General features: G+C 32.7%; 3 protein-coding genes across 13 annotated transcripts; 1 reads left to right on the top strand and 2 right to left on the bottom strand.

Moving 5' to 3' along the window:
- Positions 1-363: 363 nt before the first annotated feature.
- Positions 364-2,615, top strand: LOC145098743 (putative F-box/LRR-repeat protein 9). 2 transcript variants are annotated; one of them, XM_079036404.1, is made up of 4 exons: positions 364-517; positions 993-1,386; positions 1,470-2,190; positions 2,426-2,615. In XM_079036404.1, the coding sequence occupies exons 2-3, from the start codon at positions 998-1,000 to the stop codon at positions 2,158-2,160; spliced, it is 1,080 nt and encodes a 359-aa protein (XP_078892530.1). In that variant the 5' UTR covers positions 364-517; positions 993-997; the 3' UTR covers positions 2,161-2,190; positions 2,426-2,615. The 2 variants fall into 2 exon arrangements, with proteins under 2 accessions (XP_078892530.1, XP_078892501.1); XM_079036375.1 differs by having other exon boundaries at positions 2,420-2,615.
- Positions 2,616-4,437: 1,822 nt separating this feature from the next.
- LOC145098558 (Glutathione S-transferase family protein) lies at positions 4,438-6,554 on the bottom strand. Of its 4 annotated transcripts, none has more exons than XM_079036281.1 (4): positions 6,387-6,554; positions 6,251-6,289; positions 5,389-5,641; positions 4,438-5,277 (listed from the first exon to the last, which is right to left on the bottom strand). In XM_079036281.1, exons 3-4 carry the CDS (start codon positions 5,595-5,597, stop codon positions 4,683-4,685), a joined length of 804 nt encoding a protein of 267 aa, XP_078892407.1. In that variant the 5' UTR covers positions 5,598-5,641; positions 6,251-6,289; positions 6,387-6,554; the 3' UTR covers positions 4,438-4,682. The 4 variants fall into 4 exon arrangements, with proteins under 4 accessions (XP_078892407.1, XP_078892371.1, XP_078892439.1 ...); XM_079036245.1 differs by having other exon boundaries at positions 6,398-6,554; XM_079036313.1 differs by lacking the exon at positions 6,251-6,289 and having other exon boundaries at positions 6,398-6,554.
- Positions 6,555-19,413: 12,859 nt separating this feature from the next.
- LOC145098359 (uncharacterized) lies at positions 19,414-23,152 on the bottom strand. Of its 7 annotated transcripts, none has more exons than XR_013704563.1 (7): positions 22,871-23,152; positions 22,445-22,536; positions 21,979-22,058; positions 21,099-21,782; positions 20,749-20,814; positions 19,920-19,987; positions 19,414-19,586 (listed from the first exon to the last, which is right to left on the bottom strand). XR_013704563.1 is itself a non-coding variant. In XM_079036013.1 (7 exons), the coding sequence occupies exons 1-6, from the start codon at positions 22,898-22,900 to the stop codon at positions 19,954-19,956; spliced, it is 336 nt and encodes a 111-aa protein (XP_078892139.1). In that variant the 5' UTR covers positions 22,901-23,138; the 3' UTR covers positions 19,414-19,586; positions 19,920-19,953. The 7 variants fall into 7 exon arrangements, 2 of the variants coding, with proteins under 2 accessions (XP_078892139.1, XP_078892178.1); XR_013704565.1 differs by having other exon boundaries at positions 22,445-22,499; XR_013704560.1 differs by lacking the exon at positions 22,445-22,536 and having other exon boundaries at positions 21,099-21,147; positions 21,257-21,782; positions 22,871-23,150.
- Between the last annotated feature and the right edge of the window lie 2,211 nt (positions 23,153-25,363).

Raw genomic sequence — 25,363 nt, 5'->3', positions numbered from 1 at the left:
AAAAGATAGTATAAGAAAAACGGATATTAAAAAAAATAGGAAAAAAAAAGATAAAAAAACTGTTATTTAAAAAAACAGTAAAAAAAGGTAAAAAAAAAACTATCATTTAAAAAATATATAAAAAGGGGTAAAAAATAGAATAAAAGAGAAATCAGAGAAAAATAAGATACTTAAAAAATAAATAAATAAATAAAAAGAATGAAAAAAGAAAAATACCATTAGTAAATATTTTTGAAAAATCATTATGATAATATCAACCACATAAAAACTGCTCTTGAGGAATGTGTACTTTTTGGGCTTTGAAGCATGGGCCAGGCCGGGCCTTGGCCGTCTTTGTCTATGAGTAGAAAACTAGAAATAAACGTCAATTCAAACCGATAAACCGTTTACAACTTCCATCAACAAAAAATACTCGTTCCAACAATTTCTTCGCCACCGAACGGAGTGACCGTTTTATAAGAAGCCGCAACAGTTATCGGAAAACAGCGATCGATTCTCTTCTTCACCTTCACTTGATGTGCGTTTATCTTTTCCTTAACCTTTCTTATATTACTTTGAAATTTTAATCTATGATTTGTTTTTCTTTTTTTTTTTTTTTTTTTTTTTTTTTTTTTTTTTTAAATTTCAGTAGTTCTAGGGTTTTTAGATTTTTCGTTATGTTTATAGAATCTTCCTATAATCACTCTTGATTTCATATTGGTTGTATCCATTGTTTGTTAATTTACATTGAAAATCGACTTTGCAACCGCTCAAACTAATGTTGCAAAGTGTTCTGCAATATATCGTTGCAAATTGAATTGCGACATTGTTGTCTGCGGGATACAGTAGGGAGTCTGTTCTTCATGTATTAAAAAACATATATATTCATTTGATCGATCTGCTAGATTATATGTTATTCTTTGAAAATACGTTGATAAATTTAATGCAATTTTCATATCAAAGCATATGCAAATGCCTTTGTATAATAGAACTTTGCTTTATTCATGTTAAAGTTACGATGGCATCCACATCAAAATCAAAATCAAATCGAGGAAAACCCAAGAATTTCAAGTTCGTTCCAAAACCAAAGCAACAATGGCGTGTGAAGGAACAGAAAAGGAATTGGTTGGAACTCCCATCTGATGTAATGGCTAATATTCTATACAGAGTTGGTGTTCATGACATTCTTGAGAATGCCCAGAAAGTTTGCACTACTTGGCGTAATATCTGCAAGGACCCTGCCATGTGGAGGGTCATTTATATGGAGAATATTTACACGGATCCAAATGCAAGATCCCGTCTGCGAGAAATGTGTAAGAATGCTGTGGATCGAAGCCAGGGCCAATTGGTTGATATCACCATGGTGAATTTTACAGATGATGAGCTTCTTGAGTATGTTGCAAATAGGTATGTGTGCTTAGTGTAATTTGTATCGCTACATGATCTTGCTTTTTAATTGTTTTTTTTTTTTTTTTGTGTGTGTTTAACAGATCAAGTCGGCTTAAACGTCTTGAAATTGCATGTTGCTATAATGAAATTTATGGGAGCTTTAATGAAGCTATGAAGAAGTTTCCATTATTAGAGGAACTCAATCTCTACACAACAAATATCTCAGAAGAATCTATTGCAACTGCAGGGCGTTGTTGCCCTATGCTAAGAACACTGAAAATAAATCAAGAAGCAGATAGGTATTGGTATGGGTATGATGGTGATGAGGGGTTAAACATTCTCAATGAGATACCAATATATATTGGAGAGAACTTACATGAGTTAAGGCACCTTGAACTTATTGGAATGAACATCTCGAATTATGAGTTGCAAGTGATTTTGGATGGTTGTTGTCATCTTGAATCACTTGACTTGCGTCGGTGCTTGTACGTTAAGCTTGATGGAGAATTTGGGAAAAAATTATCAGAAAAGATTAAATGTTTGAAATTACCCAATGATAGTGTTGAAGGATGTCCTTATATTTATAAAAATGGTGTGAACTTTAGTACTGCGCCTAGAGGCTCTGACTATGATGACTCTGACTATGATGATTCTGAAGTCTGTTATCATTGTGAAGTCTATGATGATTCCGATGATTTCACAGTTCATCATGCTTTTGGAGTCTATGCTGATGATGATGATGATGATGATGATTTGAATGACTTTGAGGACTTGGAGTTGCTACTTTTATGACCTTGTCTGAATGATCTCTTTGACATAAAGGTGAGTTTAATGGACTTTTTAGGTTTTTCCCTTTTTTTCATGCAGAAAGAATGACTTAATAGACAAAGTCACTATGACTAAATTTTTTATTATAAATTTATCCTTGTCTGTATGTATGTATTTTTGAATTTCTCTAAGGCACAATTATTATCTCAAATATTATTTAAATAGTGTATGGGTGTGACCATGGAGATGTCTTTACTAATTGTGGTTGATGTTTTTTTTGAAGGTGTAGCTGTTGCCTTTGGGAATGACGTTTAGGCTCTGTTTATACACCTCCAAATAAGCAGTTGATCATTTCCATTTTTTTTTTCTTTTGGCTAAAACGTGGGTGAAGACTAAAAGAATTTTATGTTGGTTTGTTGATTAATATGGTATCTCATCTTAATTACTTCATTTCAATGTGTACCTTTGGTTGACCTCCATTGCTTAGGTATTGTTTATCGGTGTTTTTATTTTCTTCTCCCATTGCCATTGTGCACCACTCCCTTTATTCTTCCTTCGCATGGTAACTTTTCTGGTTTTTAGTCTAAAGGGACCCTATTTATTTAGGCTTGGTTCATCAAATTGGAAAAAATAACTGCTCTTCCGTTTTTTTTTTTTTTAATGGCAAGCGATTAACATTAGCACAAAAAACTAAAAAAGAATAGACTCAGGCAAGGAGCTTGAGCCAAAAACAAAAAAAGTCAACTATAAGAGAACATTTGTAATAGGAGACATACACCAAATTGACCATACAAACTAACTTCGATCTATTTTTATCCAATTAAATGTGTTAATGCAAATGTCATCTGCTAAAAGCATCGTGTCTTGCCGAACTTTTCTTGTGATCTATTTTAGTTTATTTTTGCACTTTTTTTTGAAAATAAAAAAGTTTGTATTTGTATATTTGTCAAAAAAAATTGCAAAGTAATATGTAAGATTACCAAAATACAATTTCTTGATTTTTTTGTAACTTATAACTATTTTTTTTTAATAAAAACAATAGAACTTTTATTAATTAAACAATTACCCACTCAAACCAATATATGTTTGTTTGGGCGGGGTATGGGTTGGGTATATTGGTGAGGTGGGGCGTACACATCAACATTAATGTTTATACGTGTGTGGGTGTGGGTGTGCCTATGTGTGTGTGTGTGTATATATATATGTGTGTGTGGTGCGTGTGTGTATGTATATGTTAATATATGAGTGTTGATGGCGGTGTCAATGTCATTGTGGATATGGGTGTACGTGTGGCCATGTGGGTGTGGTGCGGGGTGTGTAGACTGTTTTAGTAGGGGTGTCCCTCGTACTTCAAGCGGGTGCACCTAATAGAAAAAACCAAAAAAAAAAAAAAAAAAAAAAAAAAATTTACACTGTGTGCCGGAAACTGAGCAGTGGCCCGAGACCCCAAAGGCCCTTAATAGGTCCGCCACTGTGTAGGTGGAAGTATGAGTGTGAGTGTGGTAGATACGGTGGGAGTGTGTAGGGTTTAGGTGTGAGTGTGGGGTAGATAGGGGTGAGAATGAAGGTAGGATGAGGTGAGGGTGAAAGTAGGGCATTAGTGTGTACGGTAGGTGGGGAGTATATATGTAGTGTGAAATAGTGTGATAAATTGTTAAATTTTTATAAAAACTAATATGAGCATTTTAAAAAGTTATTTTAGATTTTTTTTTTTTTTTACAAAGTCACTAGTATAATGAGTTGAAGTAAGTATTATTTAAATTGTTATAAATTTTGGAAAATTGTTTTTTTTTTTTTTCTGGATTTTTATAAAACTAAAAATTTAGGAAAAAAAAAAGAATATATATTTTCAAACATTTACCATAGTGCCCTCTAGCAATTGGCTATTTCTTTCCGTATCTTTCTAACATTTATAAGGTCAACCCTTATTTTTAAAACTTAAATCATTTTTTCACAATCAATCAAATCCATCCGATTTAGTAAATAAACAACGATTTTTAACCTCCACAGTCTTCACCGTATCCGATTCTTTTATTTCATCGGTTAAAATAAAAACCGGTTTGATTTGTGGACCTCTAGTTTGAACACCTCATAGTAGTAAAGACTTAGATCCATTGTAAACTTACATCACAATCACCATAAACAAACAATGTTTCATAAAAGAAAAACGTTAAAAATCGATATCACTTTGGCTACAAGGTAAACAACAAACTTTTTATTTTTGCAATAATTAAGGATGACGACATTTACGTCTTTTCTACATACAAGAGATCGAGAGTAATTCATATCATGTTCCACAAGTTGGCATAAAAATTTACCATTTTATCCTACTGACATGATACTGTTGGTCCAATGTATGCCAAAAACAATACAAAAGACCTTTCAGTACTATGCATTCACAAACCCTGCATTGTACTGCACATTTACAATTTTCTTCAGTAAATTACATACATCAAAGAGCAAACTACTACACACTTTTAAGTTAAAAACCCAAACACACTATTAACTGACATTTCAAACAAACTAACGAAAAAGCACTAGATGATTCAATACCGTTTTAGCAAACATCTCATACGAACAATGCACCATGTCTTGAACAACGTTTTCTGTCTCTTCCACCCACCAAAATGCTTCCCAATCACCTTCTTATAACTCGGCCTCTCTTGAACCAATTTCCAATACTCTGCTAACTTCGGCCTACAATTTATATAATCATTCTCCAAGCCCAAGAGCCCTAACCTGGCCAAAACAGGAACCAGCATGACATCGGCTAATGTGAACTCGTCCCCAGCTAAGTACAAAGTTTGTTCCAGTTGGGCTTCCACGTCATCAAGTAGGCGAATTAGATGCTGAGTGGAGGTTTGAAGGACTTGTGGGTCCCGTAGTTTTTCTTCGGTTTCGTAGGCTTGTTTGAGTTTGGTGTGGTAAGCGGTTGCGAGGTCGGGGGATTCGGACATTCGGGCGATTATTACGCGGCGTATGAACTTTGATACGGACATGTAGTATTTTTCGGGGATGTGGGAAAAGGTGAAGAACTTTGGGTTCCATTCTTGGATTTTGTACATCCATTCAATCACTTTTTTGCTGCTTTGTGTTATGATTCCGCTTCCTGAAGAAACAAGGGCAATCCGCTCTATGTACCTGTAAAGTTTTCGTGTTGAAGAATGGGCTTTTTTTTTAAGGTCTGAATAAAATCATTTTGGATTCTGAAAATTTTGAATTCTGTCATGAGGAAATAGGTTGAAAACTTACTGAATAATCTCTATCGTGTTGAAGATAACATGGGAGCCATTTTGGAAAACCGGAAGTTTAGCGGTTGGATTCATCCTGAAAAACGAAGGATCCATGTTTTTGCCTGTAACGGGATTGACATGGTATGAAGTGTAATCGATATTACGTTCTTCTAAAGCCAGCCTGACTTTCTGGCTCTCGATTGAATACGGGTGATGATACAGCTGCATTGGGGGCCTCCAGATCAACACGAAATCGCCTTAAAAGTTGAAATCTGAAGATTAATCAACAAAAAACTTATTTCAATAAACTTTTTTTTTAAGTAGGCAGTGACCATTAAAATGTCTCCACTGGTTAAGGAATTCTGCTTTCAAATCAAGCTACTGAAAATATTCATATCTATAGATGCTTCTTATAAAGTACAAATGAAAAGAGGGGAATCTGAAGTTGCTTTTGTATCCTTTTAAGTTTTACTCATTCATTCGGTAAAACCTTTTTAAGTAAAGTGCCATTTGCATACTTAAGAATTCGAACCAACTAACTCTCTAGACTTGACCAAATTTTGTTTTTGGGGGTTAACAATTGATTGAAAGGGAAACATCAAACATGGTGGTATGTGTTCTGTAATTTAATTTACCAAAAAACATAATCTGTTTTGATGTTTCTTACTTACAGGATTACATGATAAACTGTTTGAATTCGATGTTGACGCATACTCTATAATGAAACTCACAACCGACAGAAGATGCATAGAAGAAATCCCAAAACATAACGTCAATTCACAAACTACCAACCACAGATAAATAAATAGAAACGAAGAACGGTCCACGACAAATACTCAAAACACATCATATAATTAATTAGAATTCAGGGGAAAACGTACGAATTTTCAAAAACAAACCGTAACCGACGGACAGTCAATCTGCAAATTCAAAACGATTAGAAGATATCACTCATATATAAACAAAAGCATGATTTTAATTGAGAAAAGCGAGACAAGATGATGAATCGATGAGTACATGAAACTTGCCTGGAAATTCTGTGGGTTTTTCAGTGATAATTCGAAAGTTGAATAGTGGGTTCACGGAGAATAGAAACCGAAAGGGTGTGTAAAGGCAGAAAGCAACAGAGAATATGGAATTCTAGCGAAGAAGGGGTTGGAAAGGGCGTGGAAACCGTAATGTACAATATCTGCAGCCCAAGTTACAAATTTAATGTTAATCAAATAGTGTTCTTTAAACAAGACACGATCCACTTCCAGCTCCATCATGTCATGCACCCTTCCTAGTTTCTTCTTAGTTTCTTGGGGTGTGTGGAGATGTTTTTTGAATTTTAAAAATGTTTTTGATAAAAATGTTTATTTATTATAGCAGTGGTAAAATGAATTTTTAAAAACGTTTGAATTAATTTTTATGGTGAAAAAACAAATAAATCAACAAGTTAAAAAGTGTTTAACTTAAAAAAGTACGTTTTGAAGTTGTTTTGGTTAAAAAAATAAAAAAACAGTTTTAAAAAACCAAGTTCTACATGCGTATTATGTATCATCTTGTTTATTGAATAAATAAGTAGATAAAGGTTTATAAATGAATAATAGTCCTAAAGTGAATGATATTTATCGGGGTGTTGGTGTTAGGGAACCAATTGATATAATTTTGGATTTTAGGGGTTAAAAGACTAAGTTTTGGACTTGATTTGCAAGGGATTCCAGAAGGTAGGGTATAAATGGTAAATTATGTACCTAGGTTGAAAGTAATTTGTCATGAAAGGGCTATATGGTAACTTAAGGATCTGTTTTGAAAAGATCTTGTGGGGGAGGGGCTAATATTGTAAAAATGATCAAATGTTTGAATGAAGGCACGAGATTTAGACTCGGCACTCCTTCCTCATGTGTATCTAGGGGGTGTTTGGGATTGATTTTAAACATCAAAAGTCCTTTTTGTAGAAGGACTTTTTGTAAAAGAAGCTCTTTAAAGAGTGTTTGGATTAGGAAAATAACTTTTAGCTTAACTTTTACATGTAAAATCACAAAAAGTCACAAAAAGTTATGTTTTTGTGACTTTTTGAAACCCCTTATTTTACTCTATACAAAAAGTGATTTTAAAAAGAACTTTTCTATTACCCAAACATCTTTTTAACTTTTTGAAAAAGTTAAAAGTTAAAAGTCATTCTAAAAGCAATCCCAAACACCCCCTAGATCAACCCTAGCCCTAATGTTACAGCCGTCATGCGTGATGTTTAGCAGCCACCACCGCCCCTCTGTTCACTGTTCCGATCAGGGCGCCTGCTGACTTGCCGTTGAGCACCGCCGACCGCTACACTGTCATTGATGGTCGCCATTGCGACGTCTGTTGTCGGAAATGTCGGGGGGCCGCTGGAGAACCGCCGAGGACGGAAAAACGTTGTGTTGTCGTTGTACAAGTCGTGAGCCACCGGAATTACTTGGTAAGTTCAACCACAAACCTACCTTTCTCCTCTTCCTCGTTAATTGTTGTGAATATGTCGCTGGAGACGTCGTGGCTGCCGCCACTTATACTCCGATCGCTTGCTATCGCATCTCGCCATCACCAACCACCTTGGGATATGGTTGTAGGTGTGTGCATGGATTTGCTTTTAAGTATATTTGTTGCCTTCGGTAATCAGGTGGTTATACACGTGATTGTGCGGCCGAAAAACCCACCACCACCATTGGAAATGGTGGTTGCCGCCGCCGGTCACCACCGCCCGAGGTGGCAGTGGGTGGTGCCCGACTTAATGGAATCCTAATGGACCTAAACACTTAACCTTGGACTAGGCTGGTTCGTTATTGGGCTAGAAACCCTAATTTTGGGTTTGTTGGTTTGGACCTATTGGGACCCGTGTTTGGACCAATGGACTGAAGTTATGACTCATGCCGATTCCATTATATGATGGCTTAGTGGAATAATGGACTTAATGGGTTAAGTGAGTTGGGCCTTTCTATCCGGCTTTGATGATTGGGCTTAGGGGTGCAAACGAGCCAAGCTACTCACGAGCTACTCGAGATCGGATCGTTAAAAGTTCGACTCGAAACTGATTTTAAACGAGCCCGAGCCGAGCTCCAGCTTAATATTAAGCTTGTTTATTAAACGAGCTCGAGCTCAAGCCTATGTCACAAAGCTCGATTAGGCTCGCGAGCCTGAACGAGCCTTTATATAATATTATTTATATATATTAAAATAAAAACATATTAGGGGAATTATGAATTTTGGGTATTAGTAAACGAGCTTTTTAACGAGCTCGAGCTGAGCTTAAGCTTATTTAGGCACGCCCGATAAAAACGAGTCGAGCCCGAGCCGAGCCGAGCTTGTATAACTCTTTACGAGCTCGAGCCGAGCTTAGTAAAAGAAAGCTCGAATCGAGCCAAGCTTGAGCTCGAGCCTCATATAACTTAAACGAGCCCGAGCCGAGCCTGGCCAGGCTCGGGCTCGGCTCGGCTCGTTTGCACCCCTAATTGGGCTATTGATGGGCCATCCAAGAACAATCATGGAGACTAGAATATGTAGATGGGCTTTAGGGTAAGACCCAAATGAGGGTTTGGGCCCAATTTGGAAAACTGGGCCATAGTTGGGCCATTAGTGGACCTCTCTGGACCCATTTGTTATTGGGCCTTGGTGGGCCCGATGGGCTTGGTTTATTTATGGGCCAGGGTGGTGGACCATATTTAGACCTAATATGTGAAGGTTGGGTCTTAGATCCTAATGGGGTTGATTGTGGGTTTGGCTAAGTGTTAGAGGCCGGAGTACAACAACATCATTTACAGGATCTGTCTGTCATTCGAGGTGGGTCTTTTCACTATACTTACCTAGAGTGGTAAATTTAGGTGTGATCGGAGGGTCTTATTCGTGTTATTGACCGGAGGATCTTATTTACACTATTGACCGGAGGGTCTCAGTACATTGTAAACCGGAATGTCTTAGTACATTATTGACCGGAGGGTCTTATTTGTTTATAATGTGATACGTGTTATCATGCATACTGTCTTTGTGATTTATGTTGTTATAGTAATATGTGTATATGTTGATCTTATGTGCTTATACTGAGATATGTGATATCTTGCGTTATGTCTTGTGATTTATGTCGTGTATTATCCTGTGCATTGTTGGGATAGGACCAGAGGGTCCACCTGAGTGGTGGGACCGGAGGGTTCCATTGAGACACATTGACCGGAGGGTCTTATTCGAGATATAGCCATGAGAGGCTAATGAGATGTGTGTGGTAATTTGGGGACTCACTAAGCTTCATGCTTACCGTGTTATGTGTTATGTGTTTCAGGTACTTCTTAGGATCACGGGAATGCGCCGGCTTGATTGTACACACGTGATGGAGTTATGTTTCTGAGGATCCTGGATTTTATTCAAATAACTATGATAATGTGTTTTTGATAATTTGACATTTTAGGGATTTTGTGATATATGTTGATGAGATTTATGTGATTTTAAAATGAAAAATTTGTTTGAAAGTTTACGGTGTTACATATTAAAAAGTGATTTTTGAAGCTAATGGAAAAGTTATTCTGAAAAATGTTTTTAAGTTTGTCAAATTCTTTTTTTGACTTCTTAGCTTTTCAAAAATCAAATAAATTAATAAACTGTTTTGAAAAGCAATCCCACACACTCCTTATATTTCATAATTTATATCTACAAATATTTCTTTTAAACCATATAATTGTATATAAGAGTATCTTAATCGGAGAAAATATATTGATAATTGATTTAAAAAATCAATTATCAATATATTTTCTCCGATTAATCGGAGAAAATTTAAAAAATCAATTATCAATATATTTTCTCCGGTTAAAATACTCTTATACACAAGTAATCAATTATCACATATTTTCTCCAATTACTTATCATATATTTTCTCCGATTAAGATACTCTTATACACAAGTGGCTCTTTTAAAAGAAATATGTGTACCATTGGGATCCACTTCCATCTCCACCATGTCATGCACCATTCCTAGTTTCTATTTCATAATTTCTACCATAATGTGTTGTCGCTTGTAATAGTATAAATATTTCTTTTAAAACTTATGTATATGAGTATCTTAGTTGGAAAAACTATATTATAATTGTTTTTATTAAATAAAATGATTATATAAAAAATCCCAAAGTTTTTTTTGGAAAAGTCGCCCTTAATTTTTTATCAACTAATTTAGCTTTTGTTTGCATATTGTCTCCAAAGTCTCCGATACTCGGTTTCCACTTACGTAACCGATTACCTTTGTTTACATTTACATGAAGTCATTGTCATTTAATAAGATGTTAGGTGGATGTTGGGGGTACATTCTAAGTTCTAACATAATCCCTATTCTAATAAAAGAATAGTTTTAATCTCATTTTGATATGTGTCATCATATTAAGCCTAATAATTAATGTAGATTTTATTCTTCTTATGCCATGTGTCATCCTATTATACCTCCTAATTAATATATGCCACTTGTCAACTTACTAATTCTTAATTTCAAATTTCAAAATTTAAATTTCCTACTCTAATTACATTAAATTAATAACATTAGAATAAAAATTAAAATATAATTAATATAAATTATAAGGTGATAAAATTTCATATAATTATTTAAATTAACGATTAAATTTTATATAACTAAAAAAATATCAGTTAATTAATAATTTATTTAAAATAATTGATTAATAATTTTGAATTCTCACTGTTAAAGTTTAATTAATTTTATAACCGTGGTTTCCACGGGTTGTAAACTACTTCATCATAAGCAGATCAAACTATAAGGGACACCACTACCATCGGGCCCACACAATCACCATAATAAGGAAAGTGCATCAAGAGTTGTATTACATAATATCTTTACCATTTTAGTTCATGTAATATCTCTCTTACCTTGTTGCGAATCTGCCTATAAAAGGTCACACGGTGTTTTGTAGTATACACGATATACATAATCTCAATAATACTCTTTGTAGTCATTATATGGTATCAGAGCTTCAATTGCTCCTTTGAGCCTTTTTAATCCAAAAACCAACAGTCACCTTCAAACCCAAGCATGACTACCATTATTGAAATCACCACACACACTCATTTTCTCATCAAACTTACAACAACCAGCTTCCATGTATGGAGGAAAAGAAGATATAATTGTTCACATCCTAACCTAGTTAGGGGAAGATTATAAGCACATCATTGTTGCCCTAAAATCCAGAGATACCCCACTTACCTTCTTTGATCTCTTTGCCAAATTGATCGATTATGAACAATCCCTCCATGAAAGTCCTTTTGTGCCCTCCATCGCCACTGTTAACTACATCCAGAAATCTGGATCTCGCTTCTGTGGACGCACAAGTTCTGATTCAAGAAACAATCACGGACCCACTAATTCTGGGCCACGTAACAACAGAGACCCAAACAATGGGACCTCGCTTAATACTAACCCTCGTGATAATCGTCAGTCTTTGTTTTGTTAATTTTGCAATATTCTAGGTCATAACACTAAAGATTGTAGAAAGTTGGCACTCTCCAATACCTTGCTTTCATCCGTCCTGATTTATCTTATGTCGTCAACAAGCTCTCTCAATTCATGCATACTCCTAAACAAACTCACTAACAAGCCTTGAAGCGGGTACTTCGCTACTTAAAAGGCACCAATCATCATGGTCTCTTTCTCAAACGCAACTCATCTCTCACTCTTTTAGCCTTTTCTGGTTCTGATTGGGGTGGGGTCAATGATGTCGGTCGGGCAAACATACTTTACCTTGACACCAACATTGTACCATGGAAATCTACTCGTCAAAATTCGATATCTCTCTTATATATTGAAGCTGAATACAAAGCCTTAGCTAATGCTTATGCTGAGCTTATGTGGATTAAGAGCTTACTTAAAGAACTCAACATCTCTATTGCACAACCTCCGACTTTGTTCTGCGATAACACGAGTGCTACATATCTTTGTGTCAATCCAGTATACCACTCTCGCATGAAGCACATTGCTCTTGACTACCATTTTAATAGAGAACAAGTTTCAGTTGGGCTTCTTCGTGTCTTCTATGTCCACTTCCAAGACCAAATTGTGGATATGCTCACCAAGCCTTTGGCAAACTCTCCATTTCTTCGTAATTAGAGTATCCAATGGATCCTCCATCTTGCGGGTGCATATAAGGGACACTACTACCATCGGGTCCACACAATCACCATAAAAAGGAGAGTGAATCAAGATTTGTATTACATAATATGTTTATCATTTTACCTCCTATAATAGATGTGACTTTGAAGAAGAATGCAGAAGGTGGACTTCATGGACTACAAAAAACTCAGGTCACAGATTTGTTGGATGCCCTAATCACAAGGTTAAAACTTTATGGATTTGTTGGGTGAACAAATTTTCACTTCGTGTTATGAGTTGCATGATGAAGAAAAAGATTGTGACTACTTTGCTTGGATAAACCCTCCACTACCCAACAATTGGTACAAAGAAAAAGATTGTGACTGCTTTGCTTAGATAGACCCTCCACTACCCAACAACTTATACAAATATCAAATGTTGGATTTGTATAATTTAGCTACATTTCTTGGATAAACCCTCCACTGTCCATCAAGATAAAAATCACAAGCAATCTAATTGATGCAACAGATCCATATATGTTATGTTTCCAAAAATAAATACTCCGTCCGTTACTGTCTCATAATAAAATGAATAACATAAATCAAAATAATATATTATTAAGTTATTACCGTCTTTGTTATTTATTATAAGTAAATTACATAATCATCATGTGGTTTTGAGTAATTATTGGTTCTGTATCTATCTTTTATTTTTTATTTGGACAGCCCCTAAAAATTTAGTTTGTTGTTTATTTGGTCTATATTGTAAATTTGCAACTAAACCATCTTAAAATAGTGGGAATGTGAATGCGGGTATAGATACCCTTAATCCCGGACCCCGATAAATATTAATATACTTCATCTCTCTTATATTTATTGTCTACTTTTTACTTTTGAAACTTTTTATTTTTCAACTTTAACCTTAAATATATTTGTTTTTGATATATAATAATTGATGTAAAATATATGAATGGAATGTGTTTTAAATGTCCTTTCATTGTTATAAGTTTCATTAAATAATATATAACACAAATAAAAATATTTAAAATCAAAATTGAAGAATAAAAACTTCAAAATTCAAAAGAAGACAATAACTACGGGGCTGAAGGGGTACAAACATAATTCAAAACATGTATTTATAGTTTTACAATACCTAAAATTTAATCCAAGTAATCCAACCCATTAGTTATTACTAAGTTGAAATTATATGTTTCTTTTTTCGTTTATCTAATTTAATATCGTGTATATTTTTTTTCTCATTGATATATCTATTATTGTTACTAGGGATGTGCATCAAACCGCATAAATCGTCCACACCGCACCGCATCATACTGCATAATGTGGTTTTCAAAAGTTACAATACAGGTTGTGGTTTGTAGTTTTGTTAAGCCTCATACGTGGTGTGGTTTACGGTTTATGGTTATAATACTGAGGTTCAAACCGCACCGCACTATATATATATATATATATATATATATATATATATATATATATATATATATATATATATATATATATATATATATATATATAGGGAAGGGTTATATAGAAAACAAAAAAAAAAACCCTAAAAACAACAAAAATGCAAAAAAAAATACATATAGATCACAATTTTTTTTGGCTTTATATATATAAAAAAATCGCAGCTTTTTTTTTATAAATTCACTAAAAAAAATTAAAAACTCGAAACGAAATTATATAAAAAGATGTGAATTTTAAAAATATAAAGTCAAAAAAAAGATTTGTAATCTCTAAGTAATTCTTTATGCATTTAATGATTTTTATGGTTTTTTTTTGTTTTCCATATAACCTTCCCTATATATATATATATATATATATATATATATATATATATATATATATATATATATATATATATACTAGGTTATAACCCGTGGAAACCACGGTTCACAAAATAAAATAACATCCAAATTATAAAAATTAGTAATCATTATTAATAGATTTGCAATCATTATGTCTTTTACAAAATTTAATAGGTTAACCGTAACTATATCGTCATTATTTTAAATTAATATGATGATGCTGTTGATGGAGGAGATATAAAAAGGAAGTCTTCTCACCAGTCCCTAATAATGAAAAATGTTTATTAGCAAACATGAAATAAACTGAAAATCAAATTCATAAAACCCTTCGATCACAATTCATGTGATCATGTAATAATTAATATGTTAAAGTTATCATAGTTTAGTTTTCTATTCTGCTTAATCTCCCGAAATATGATTTAACAATTTCCTTCCATAAATTAAGTTGAGATTATATCTTCCAAAAAGAATCAAACGAATTGTAACACTTTAGGTTAGGAAGAATAAGTGATGCACTTACAATAATAGAAGCTAATAAACTCACATCCTTTAGATGCCTTTGTAGTTACATTAACAAAGGCTAAGTTCATGCCCAAAATAATACCAGGTGACTGGAAACCCAAAAAAATAAAGTTCATTGCCCTATTATGCAAAACACCAAAATGAATGGAAACATAGAAAAATCATTTAAACCTGGGTATTTTTTCAACATCGTACTCTTTTTAGCATCATGCATTCCCTTAATACCACTGTTTTAAAGGTTAGTGAGTTTAGACAATTTTTTAGCATCAAAATCTTTATAGCATTAATTTTTCAACATGTATGCAATGTTTTTTCAAGTGATGGCTATAATTCTATACTATTAAAGCGACAAAAGAAGACTTTTTACAACATCCTACATTGTCTTGTTGCCACTGTTGAAAATTATGAAGATTTTGTCTTTTTTTTTTCTTTGACAATTTTGCCTTGTTGTTTCTCATTAGGGCATTTAAGTAATTCAGCAAATGAAAAATTAATTTCATGATATAGAAAGAACTCCGCATTTTGCTCATGTCCTTTTTTTTTCAAGTGCTAATGAGTCGAAACAACAAAAAATCCAGTTAGTTATAGCAATGTTCTTTTTATTCAAATCACTAAAAAGCTAAAAAGAAAATAGTTTTGTTTAGTACAAGGGTGTAATAGAAAATAATGAAATTATGATGCTTTACCTTGTTTGCTGCCATGTCACAAATGGAAGTCTTGCATTTAGTTATGCTTTTCATAACCATTAAAAAAGAAGGCATAATTTAACAATATTAACGACAAAGGAAACATGTTTAACTCCAAAAAAAAACATTACCATAAGCAAAATGTGCATAACTTTCAAACAAAAAAGAACTTACAGATGTCAGGAGAAGTTTTATTAGAACGATTGATCCACCTGTCATCCTCGTGGGAAAAATACATTAAATATTTCAAGCATAGCTACATATATCCAATACAAATTCAGAAAAGAATCTATGTAAATATTTCAAGAGTGTACATTTAGAAAAAAGTATGATTATCTCTATGAAACTTGTAGAAACAATGTTGAGCAAACCTAAAGTAGAACTGCACTACAAATTCATGTAGACATTTTATCAAACGGTTGTTGTGCTCATTAAAATCTATTAAACCAAGTTAATCGATTACATGAGTGTTGGTGGTTATAGATAGTATTGAGAATATTCTGCCAAACGATGGAGAACGGAGTAAGTGGTGGTGGTTATAGATAGTACTGACATTGACGGAAGATAACCAAATCAGTCGTAGTTAAACTCAAAATCAAAACCCACATATTTCCAATATCGTCCAGTGGAGAGAAAGAGACCTGGGAGAATTAGGATTAAATACAATACATCAAACAAAGTCTACAAATTAAAAGTGTTCATATATTCACATCGTGGTTATCAGATTACAAAAAAAAATGTTGAATTAGTTCCTGATTTCTAGGGTATTCAACTAAAGAAGGCACAATTCAAATTTAAAAATTCATTGATATCATTAATAAAATGGCTGATTTTTCGGGTTCAGCATAGATAGTGGTATAATTTTTATGTGATTTTGTAAAAGAATGAGAGGATAAAAACGGGATTGGCAAAGGTTTTTGGAGTGAGCGGGAATTTAAAAGGCATTTTCATATAAGAATGACACGTGGCAAAGCATTGTATAAAAAGATGGCATGTAGCTTAAATAAGATTCTTTTATTAGAGGACTAGTTTATAACTCGTGGGGACCACGGTTACAAAATTAATTAAACTTTTATAGTGAGAACTCAAAATTATTAATCAATTATTGTAAATAAATTATTAATTAAGAGATATTTTTTAGTTATGTAAAATTATAATCGTTAACTTAAATAAATATGTGAAATTATATCACCTTATAATTTGTATTAATTTTATTTTAATTTTTACTCTAATGTTATTAATTTAATGTAATTGGAGTGAGAAATTTAAATTTTAAAATTTAAAATTGAGAATTAATAAGTTGATAAGTGGCATGCATTAATTATGAAGCTTAATAGGGTGACACATGTCAAAAGTAGAATAAAATATGCATTAATTAAAATGGCTAATAAGATGACACGTGTCAAAAGGAGATTAAAAGTATTCTTTTATTAGAATAGGGATATATATATATATATATATATATATATATATATATATATATATATATACTAGTTTATAACCCGTGGGAACCACGGCTATAAAATTAATCAAACTTTTATTGTAAAAACTCTAAATTATTATTTTAAATAAATTATTAATTTAAAAGATATTTTTATTACTTATATGAAATTATAATCGTTGATTCAAATAAATATGTAAAATTGATTTTTATTAGATATTTTTTATTTGTGAATTAATGAAAACAATAATATAAATTTTAAAATTTTAAATAAAGAATAAATACATTGACAAATAGCATCACATTAATGAGGATGAGGAGGTCTAATAAATTTAAAATGGAGAACTAATAGATTGACAAGTGGCAACACATTAATTAAGAGGTCTAATATGGTGACACATGGCAAAAAGAACCACTCTTTTATTAGTATAGGGAGATATATATATATATATATATATATATATATATATATATATATATATATTAGGTTATAACCCGTGGACACCACGGGTGAAAATGAAAAAAAAAAATTATAAATAAATCATAAGGTAATGATTGATCAATAATAAGAAATTTTTTATTAATTTAAAATTATAGATGTTTTTAAATCATAATCTATAATGACAAATGCATTTCATAAATCTAAATTGTGTATGACTATTCAAATATTTAGAAGTTAGGTTAGTAACATTTGTAGTCCGATGGTCTGCTTAATTATATATATAGACCAAAAGAATAACATGTGGATAAAATCTTGAATCAAGTATAATTATCATTTTTATGATAATGCAACCAAATAAAATCCCGAAAAAGTTAAAATCAAACCCAATAAAAATATTAGTTTATCATTTTATCTACCCTAATAAATGAAAATGACTTTGCCACATGTCATTTTCTCATAAAAGTAGCCACATGTCATTTTGTCATAATTTGAGATATATTTATTTTCCACTTGTCATTACCTTAATTTTCATTTTTAATATATCATTAATTTAGTTTCCATAAATTAAACCTACCATAATGACTATTAATTTCAAATTTTAAATTTTAAATTTCAAATAAATTTACAGTTTAAACCTTTATGTTTAACATTTTGTTATAATTAACCCGTTTAGTACACACTAAACACATAATTTTCATTTATTTCAATTTCAAATTCAAATAAAATTTCTATTTAATCGTTCGTACTTAACATTTTGTTTTAATCAACCTGTATAATATATGAGTCTCACAACTAGTTAATATTAATATACACCTAACAAAAATTAGTTTAAAACTTTTAAGGGGAGTTACAAAAATCAAACATCATGTAAATAATAAATAACAAGTAACTGGATTTAGTTTAAAACTTAATGGAAGTTACAAAAATCAAACAGTATGTAAATAATAAATAACAAAAATTAATAGCATTGAAACGATGGGAAGTTTAAAAAGAAATAAAAGGAACATATAGCTTATCAACAGGCTGATAGAGTAAAATTTTGTTCATACGGCTACACATATGGTCATCTCTAATTAGGTAGGTTTTTTTTCAAAGTAAAATACCTTATAACAAAAGAAAAATCAAAAGTACAATGTTAAAAACATAAAACAGAGAAAGTAGGATGTTATACAATTAGGAAGATCTTAAATTTCTTTGCATGCGTTAGCATCCTAGTTTAGATGGCTAATAGAATTTTATTTTGGATAATTTTTCCTAGGGACTGAAGATTAGGAAGTTAAAATTTAAATGAAGAAATGTTCACTTATGATATTTTTGTTCAACAACCAAAGAATTATATAGGATATGGGAAATAACATTCTTCTTTCATTTTTTTTTTTTATAATTCAGAATCATGAAATTTTAAAATGATTTCTTATAAAGTAAACTTATAAATAAAATTGGCTTATCTTACAACTTCCAAACTACATTACATGATGAAAATGAAAAAAGAAACACCTCCTACCTAAGGAACGAAAATTAAGAAAAATGATGAAATTTGAATCCTTCATGAATGATCTATTCTATTCCATCATGAAAAAACAATCAACTTTTTTATTCCAATGGAATAACCCATTCCATTCCTTATCTGGTTTCACCATACCAAACATTACCATATAGTAAATATAAAGGGGGTTGTACTTAATTTTTTTTTAACAAACAACAATAGGCTCAAAGAGACTGGTCCAGCATCTTAAGCTTTACACTTAGGCAATTTAAACTTTATTTTTTAAAACTATTTACAAGAGTAATGAAGTCAAAACATGTGGTAGTTTATATCAACTAAGTGCAACTTCCTACATAATAATGTTTACCAGATACTACAAACTATCACAAACAGCCTTTTTAGAAAATGTAATAAATTTGATTGATATGCAAACCCACATCAAGAAAGTGAAATTCTTTCATTTATGTATAACTTGAGATGTGCAATAAGTAATTATTGAATATAGATGGGAAAATCAAGATTTAACTCATTTTTGATGATACATGTGTAACACCGTAAATTTCAAAACAATTTTTCTCATTTTATAAAAACACAATTCGTTTAATCATTCATAAAAACATCAATGTTTGAAACTCAATCCATGCCATACAAAAATCCCAAGATCTCATAACATAAAAATCCCGTGTGTGTGTACTGATCAAGCCGACGCCTTCTCATGGTCATCACTAGTACCTGAAACAAATAACACCAACACTGTAAGCACAAAGCTTAGTGAGTTTCCCAAAATACAACATATAACACATATTAGCCACTCGAGGCTATAACTCTGTGGGTCCGTGCACCCAAACTCTGTGAACCCTCAGGTTCTAACTCTGATAAACATGCACAGCATAAATCACATAGAAGAATGCAGTGCAACACATACACACACACACACACACACACATATATATATATATATATATATATATATATATATATATATATATATATATACAGCATACAAACACTGCATCACATAACTCTAATTACCTACTCAAGGTAAAGTATAGTGCGAAGACTCACCTCGCGTATCTCAATAACTCGCAAATCCAGGAAATCACTCGCGCTCGATCCCCCGAGCTATAATCCTCCTATAACACAATATATCTCTAATTAACACTTTCACAACTAAGGTTGACTAACCCTATCAAGTCAACACTGGTCAACTCTGGTCAATGGTCAATGGTCAACTTTGACCGGACTCGGCGAGTGCACTAGAGCGACTCGGCGAGTCTATACGTGTTCACTGACTCCCTAGGATCCTCTCTTGACACGTCGAGTACTTCCTAACTCGACGAGTTCCACCTGGCATGAATCGCGGGGCCACCACGACTCAACTCACCGAGTCTCAAGAACAACTCGGCGAGTTCCGGCTTGACTCAGCCCCGTATTGACTCTCCCTGACTCACTGGGTCATCCCCCAACCCGGCGAGTCTACTCGTTGAACAATTTACGTGAAACCCCAACCCTACTCGCCGAGTCTCAAGAACAACTCAGCAAGTTCATGCCATGCACAAACTCTATTGACCTTCTGAGGTCAGATCTGCTTTCCCAAACCATAGATCTAGCCTTCCCAAGCATGAATGTCACGTAAAGTTCGAAATTTGATGCTTGTATTACCCCCACAAGGCATAAAAAGGAGATTTGGTCCCAAAAATGACAACCTAGGTCCAATAACTCCATAATAACCCAAAAAGCTCCAGGGGTTAAGGTCTCTGGACCTCTTTGAGTCCAGATCCAAGGCACAAACTCGAAGAGTGACCATTTGCTTCACATAATCACTCTCCAAAGGGGTTAGAAAACCCTAACTCTAAAGATCAACCCTAAAACTGAAGGAGGTTCGAACCATTACCTCAAAATGAAGCCTCTGGACTCTGGATCTGCTGGAATCTCACCTCCTCCTTGCTCTTGCCACCTTCTTCTTGATAAACAAGGAACACAAAGGCCCAAAAGTGACTTCCTCTCTCCCAAAACGAATTAGCTCTCTTAGGGTTCTCTCAAGGGACTGGTAGCCGCAATGGGAGGCTATAAGTGCCCTTAAATAGGCTCCAAACCCGGGGAATTAGGGTTTCATTAAACAGCGTGGACTTGCCGAGTCCAGACGCGAACCCGTGCCCATAGCCGCGATCATACTCGGCGAGTTTGGGCTCCAACTCGCCGCGTCTCCTCACAAATCACCAAAAATATAAGAATGAATAATACCTGGGAATCCGGGCTGTTACAACATGAGGAACAGGAGGAAAGCACAAACCTGTAGGTAATCAACATCAGTGACATGTTTATATTATGTGACTTGCAATCCTTCTACAACTTTTTGAGCTTCATTTGGAGTTTATTTATGCAAATAACCATTAATATACCTTTGAAGATGAGAGCGGATTTTGTCCATGAGTTATTGGATTACATCAGAAAATACCCCAAGTCAATCAAAAATGTATTAAACTGGTAATCAATGCATAATCAAGTCCAAATTTAACCAAAAGAGATCATAGAAACTACCAAATATCTATCATGTAAAGAGCAATACAAAATGCATTTTCATTGATGAAGTCGTCACAAAAGCTGGTAATCATATAGAAAAAAATGGAGGCATGAAAAGCTACATAAAAGCTGTTTGAAAATCATGATTAAGAGAATGCAATCATATTAAGCATTTCATCAAACACCTATGAGGTGTCATCATAAAATATTAGTTTCTGAAAGTTATGTACTACAAGCATATAAAAGCATTAAAGCAATAAACTTAAGCACAACATTTGTCCAATATTCATATAAAAGAAAATTGGAAGAACAACAATAAGAAGCAACAAACATTGAAATAAATTAGTCCAGTTGCCAATAATCCAATATGATGCCAAAAACAACAGACATAGCCTTAAAACCCTCCTGCAAAGACAAAAACATGTTGTTACTAATTTAGAGGGTACCAATATTCCACCCCTTTTAACCAACTATATAAAAACGCATTGGTATAACATGCTCTGCATTTCATATCAATCAGATAATTCAACAAAACTATGAAAACAAATGAAACAATTTTTGGAAGTTGACAAAGCAGGAAGAACATTTAATGAGGAATTACCGTCCAACAATCACTTCTTCTAGATTAACCTTCTGGTGAGATGATAAGATATTGTCATGATAATCTATATCTCGAGCAACCTGTACGGATAAAAAAAACTGTCACATGATGAGTTCTCACAAAAAAACCATTTAATATGAATCTAATGGAGTTTTCAATTTAGTGAAATATTGTTTAAAATAATCACTAAAAACTCAACAAAAGCAGCTAAACCCTAAAAAAATGAAATTTTTGACTCTACTTTATTTAATGATAGAAACAAAGGAAAGGTAGGTTTCTTTGTGACATTTTGTCAAACACTCGGTGGGCACTAAAGTTAAGAAACTTAGGAACATTTTTCATCATTTGTATATGCACTGTACTACCTAAAAGGAACCGAGTAAAGACATTGCAAAACTGTTTCACATAACTTCTAAATCTATGAATTCAAGAACCTACACGTATGAAAAGTGAAAGCATCATATACCTGATGGGATACACAATATCAATCATCATAATCATTGCTCTGATAAAATATTTCCCTGAAATTGATGGTTTCGTCACCGACAACCACATTATCTATGATAAAAATCGACAATATTACAACAGATAGCAAGGGGTGAGGTTATAAGACGATCGTGATAGCGATTAGATATAAGGTTTTAAGAGGGTTGCTATTTAAGAGATATAAAATGAATAAGATGAAGAAACACAACTGATCGAGATGATGAAGAGGATTAGGGTTTAAGAGGGATAAATGGAGAAAAACACAAATGAAAAGGATTACCTGATGATGAAATCACAAAGAAGAGTAAAACGTGTAAATACCCATAAAAAATTAATAACTTTTCACAAATCATACATCTTTTTCGTGTTATTAGAATTCAAAAAAACCTATAAATACTGAGATTACCTTCATGATTTTGTGAGATATGGTGATCATCACAAAATTTTCGCTCACATAATCCCTTGGTAACCGCTAAAGATGGAAACATATCGTGTTTTGAATTAGTTTTAAAAATAAAATTGATTTGAAACGATGAAAAACGAAAATCTGATTTATAGGACGTGATGGTTGAATAAAGCAATGATGTACTGGGCGGGAAAATTAGGGAGTAAAATGTTAGAGTAGTGAAATGTGGCAAGAAGGTGGATTAAAAGGGTGACGTGTGGCATCTTAGAGATGTTTTTATTTTATATATATACTAATGATGTCCATTGTTATACGATAAAAAATTATTTAACATAGTTATATAATAATGTATATAAAATTAAAATGCATAATATTTTTTGTTATTCATCAAATCGCAGCAAAATTGTCCGCATCACACCATATAACACATATTACAATCTTCACAGTCCGGTTTACGGTTTTCGAAATTCTCAACATACGGTGCAATTTGCGGTGTTGACTAATGACTCTAAACCGAATCAAAGCGCACCGCGCACACCTCCAATTTTTACTTTATATATAATAACTTTTTTCTACTTGTTTTTCCACATATTATTTATATATTTAAATTTCGTAAAAAAATTTGTTTATAGTTTTTATGCAATTTATAAAAATACTGTAAATATTTTTATGTTTGTAAAATTTTTAAGTTTATGTTGGTAAAATTGAAATTTATAGTTTTTCTTTATATAAAAATTTTAATATTAAAATAATAAAAAAATCATCAATTCCCTGTTATGGTCCTGGTTCTTAGATGATAATAGGAATAAAAATTAAGGTTCCCATATTCCTGACCCATTTTCATCCCTATCTATGTTCATCGACCACCTGAGATTAGGGATGAGCATATGGACCGGAGAACCGGCCGGAACCGGTACCGGAACCGGAACCGGCACCAGAACCGGAACCCGATGGAACCGGTCGGGTCGGGCCGAGACCGGGACGTTATTTTTGTGGATTTTTTGAACCGGGAACCGGTAGGAACCGGAACCGATTTAACCGGAACCGATAGAACCGGCAAAAACCGGAACCGTATGATGTTATTTTTCAAGGAGCGGTTCCAATATTTGAAGACACGACAAGAACCGGTAGGACCGGGAACCGGTAGAACCGCCGGGCCGGTTCGGTTCTTGATTTTGGCCGAAGCCGGTTCCCCGGTCCGGTCCGGTCCGGGCCGGTTCCGGTCGGTTCAGTCCTTTTGCTCATCCCTACCTGAGATGCCCTTGACCAATGTAACATTCAGAATACAGATGTTCAGTTATACTTGTTTAGTAACCCGAAAGTATATACAAAAACCATAAAAGGCATTAACATGATAAGAGATGTAATTGAGTTTTTTTCAATGTTAGAAGATTACTTGGGCTTATGAAAAAGAAAAATGCAAATCATATCTAGTGTATTAAAAAAGCCTAATTGTTATTTTGTTTTACCGATTAAAAAGGTGCAACAGAAAGATTTGTTTTAAGAAAGAATTTTAAATATAAAAAACAGTAAAATGAATTCAGAAATAATAAATATTTTAAATATAATAATAGTAAAATGAACTTAAAAAATCATCTGAAAATCCAACATAAATTGGATATTTAAATGTATTTTTGTTTAAAAAAATCATATTTCGAACATAAATTGGACAGTTAAAAGAATGATTATATATATATATATATATATATATATATATATATATATATATATATATATATATATATATATATATATATAGGGTTAAGTTCATGTGAGACGATTTAATTTTGTGAGACCGTAAGACGCAATGCTAGCCACTCATTTGGTAGATAAAACAAAAACATTTTTAAAATGCAAACTAATTGAAAATTTTCGAAAAAAAAAATTTCGAATATTATTTTCGGAATTTATATTTTCCAAAAAACAAAAAAAATACAAAAAAAAAATACCAAAATAAATAAATAAAATACTTTTTTTTACATATTCTAGTAGAATAATATAATATTCTACATATCTTAGAAATCTTGCATAATATTCTAACATTCTAAAAATCACATTGGATACTTCTTTTAATTTCTATAAAAATATTTTGTTCCTTTCAGTATTATATTATTTGTATTTTTATTGATTGATATAAATAGTCGAATTGAATAACCGAATTTACTAAATAATGATATGGAAAAACTCTTACGAAATTGGCAACGATTAAATTGCTACGGAATTAGTTACGGAAAAATTGCTATGAAATTAGCTACGGAAACATTGCTACGGAATTGGTTACGGAAAAATTGTTACGGAATTTGCTACAAAAACATTGTTACGGAATTTGCTACGTAACTCAATTTGCAACGAATAGATACCATAGAAATTGTCATAGCAAAACCGCTACGGAATTATAATTTTGTAGCTAAACATTTTGCTACGAGGAAAAAGGCAACGAAATTTAAGTGAAAATTTCCGTAGCAAATTCCATAGTTATTCAGCTTTAGCTAC

This window comes from Lactuca serriola, chromosome 1 (genome assembly GCF_051521515.1).
Source record: "Lactuca serriola cultivar US96UC23 chromosome 1, Lser_US96UC23_V15, whole genome shotgun sequence".
NCBI classification, from domain to species: domain Eukaryota; kingdom Viridiplantae; phylum Streptophyta; class Magnoliopsida; order Asterales; family Asteraceae; genus Lactuca; species Lactuca serriola.
The sequence above is the reverse complement of the archived record's forward strand: the minus strand, read 5'-3'. Positions and strand labels throughout refer to the sequence as shown.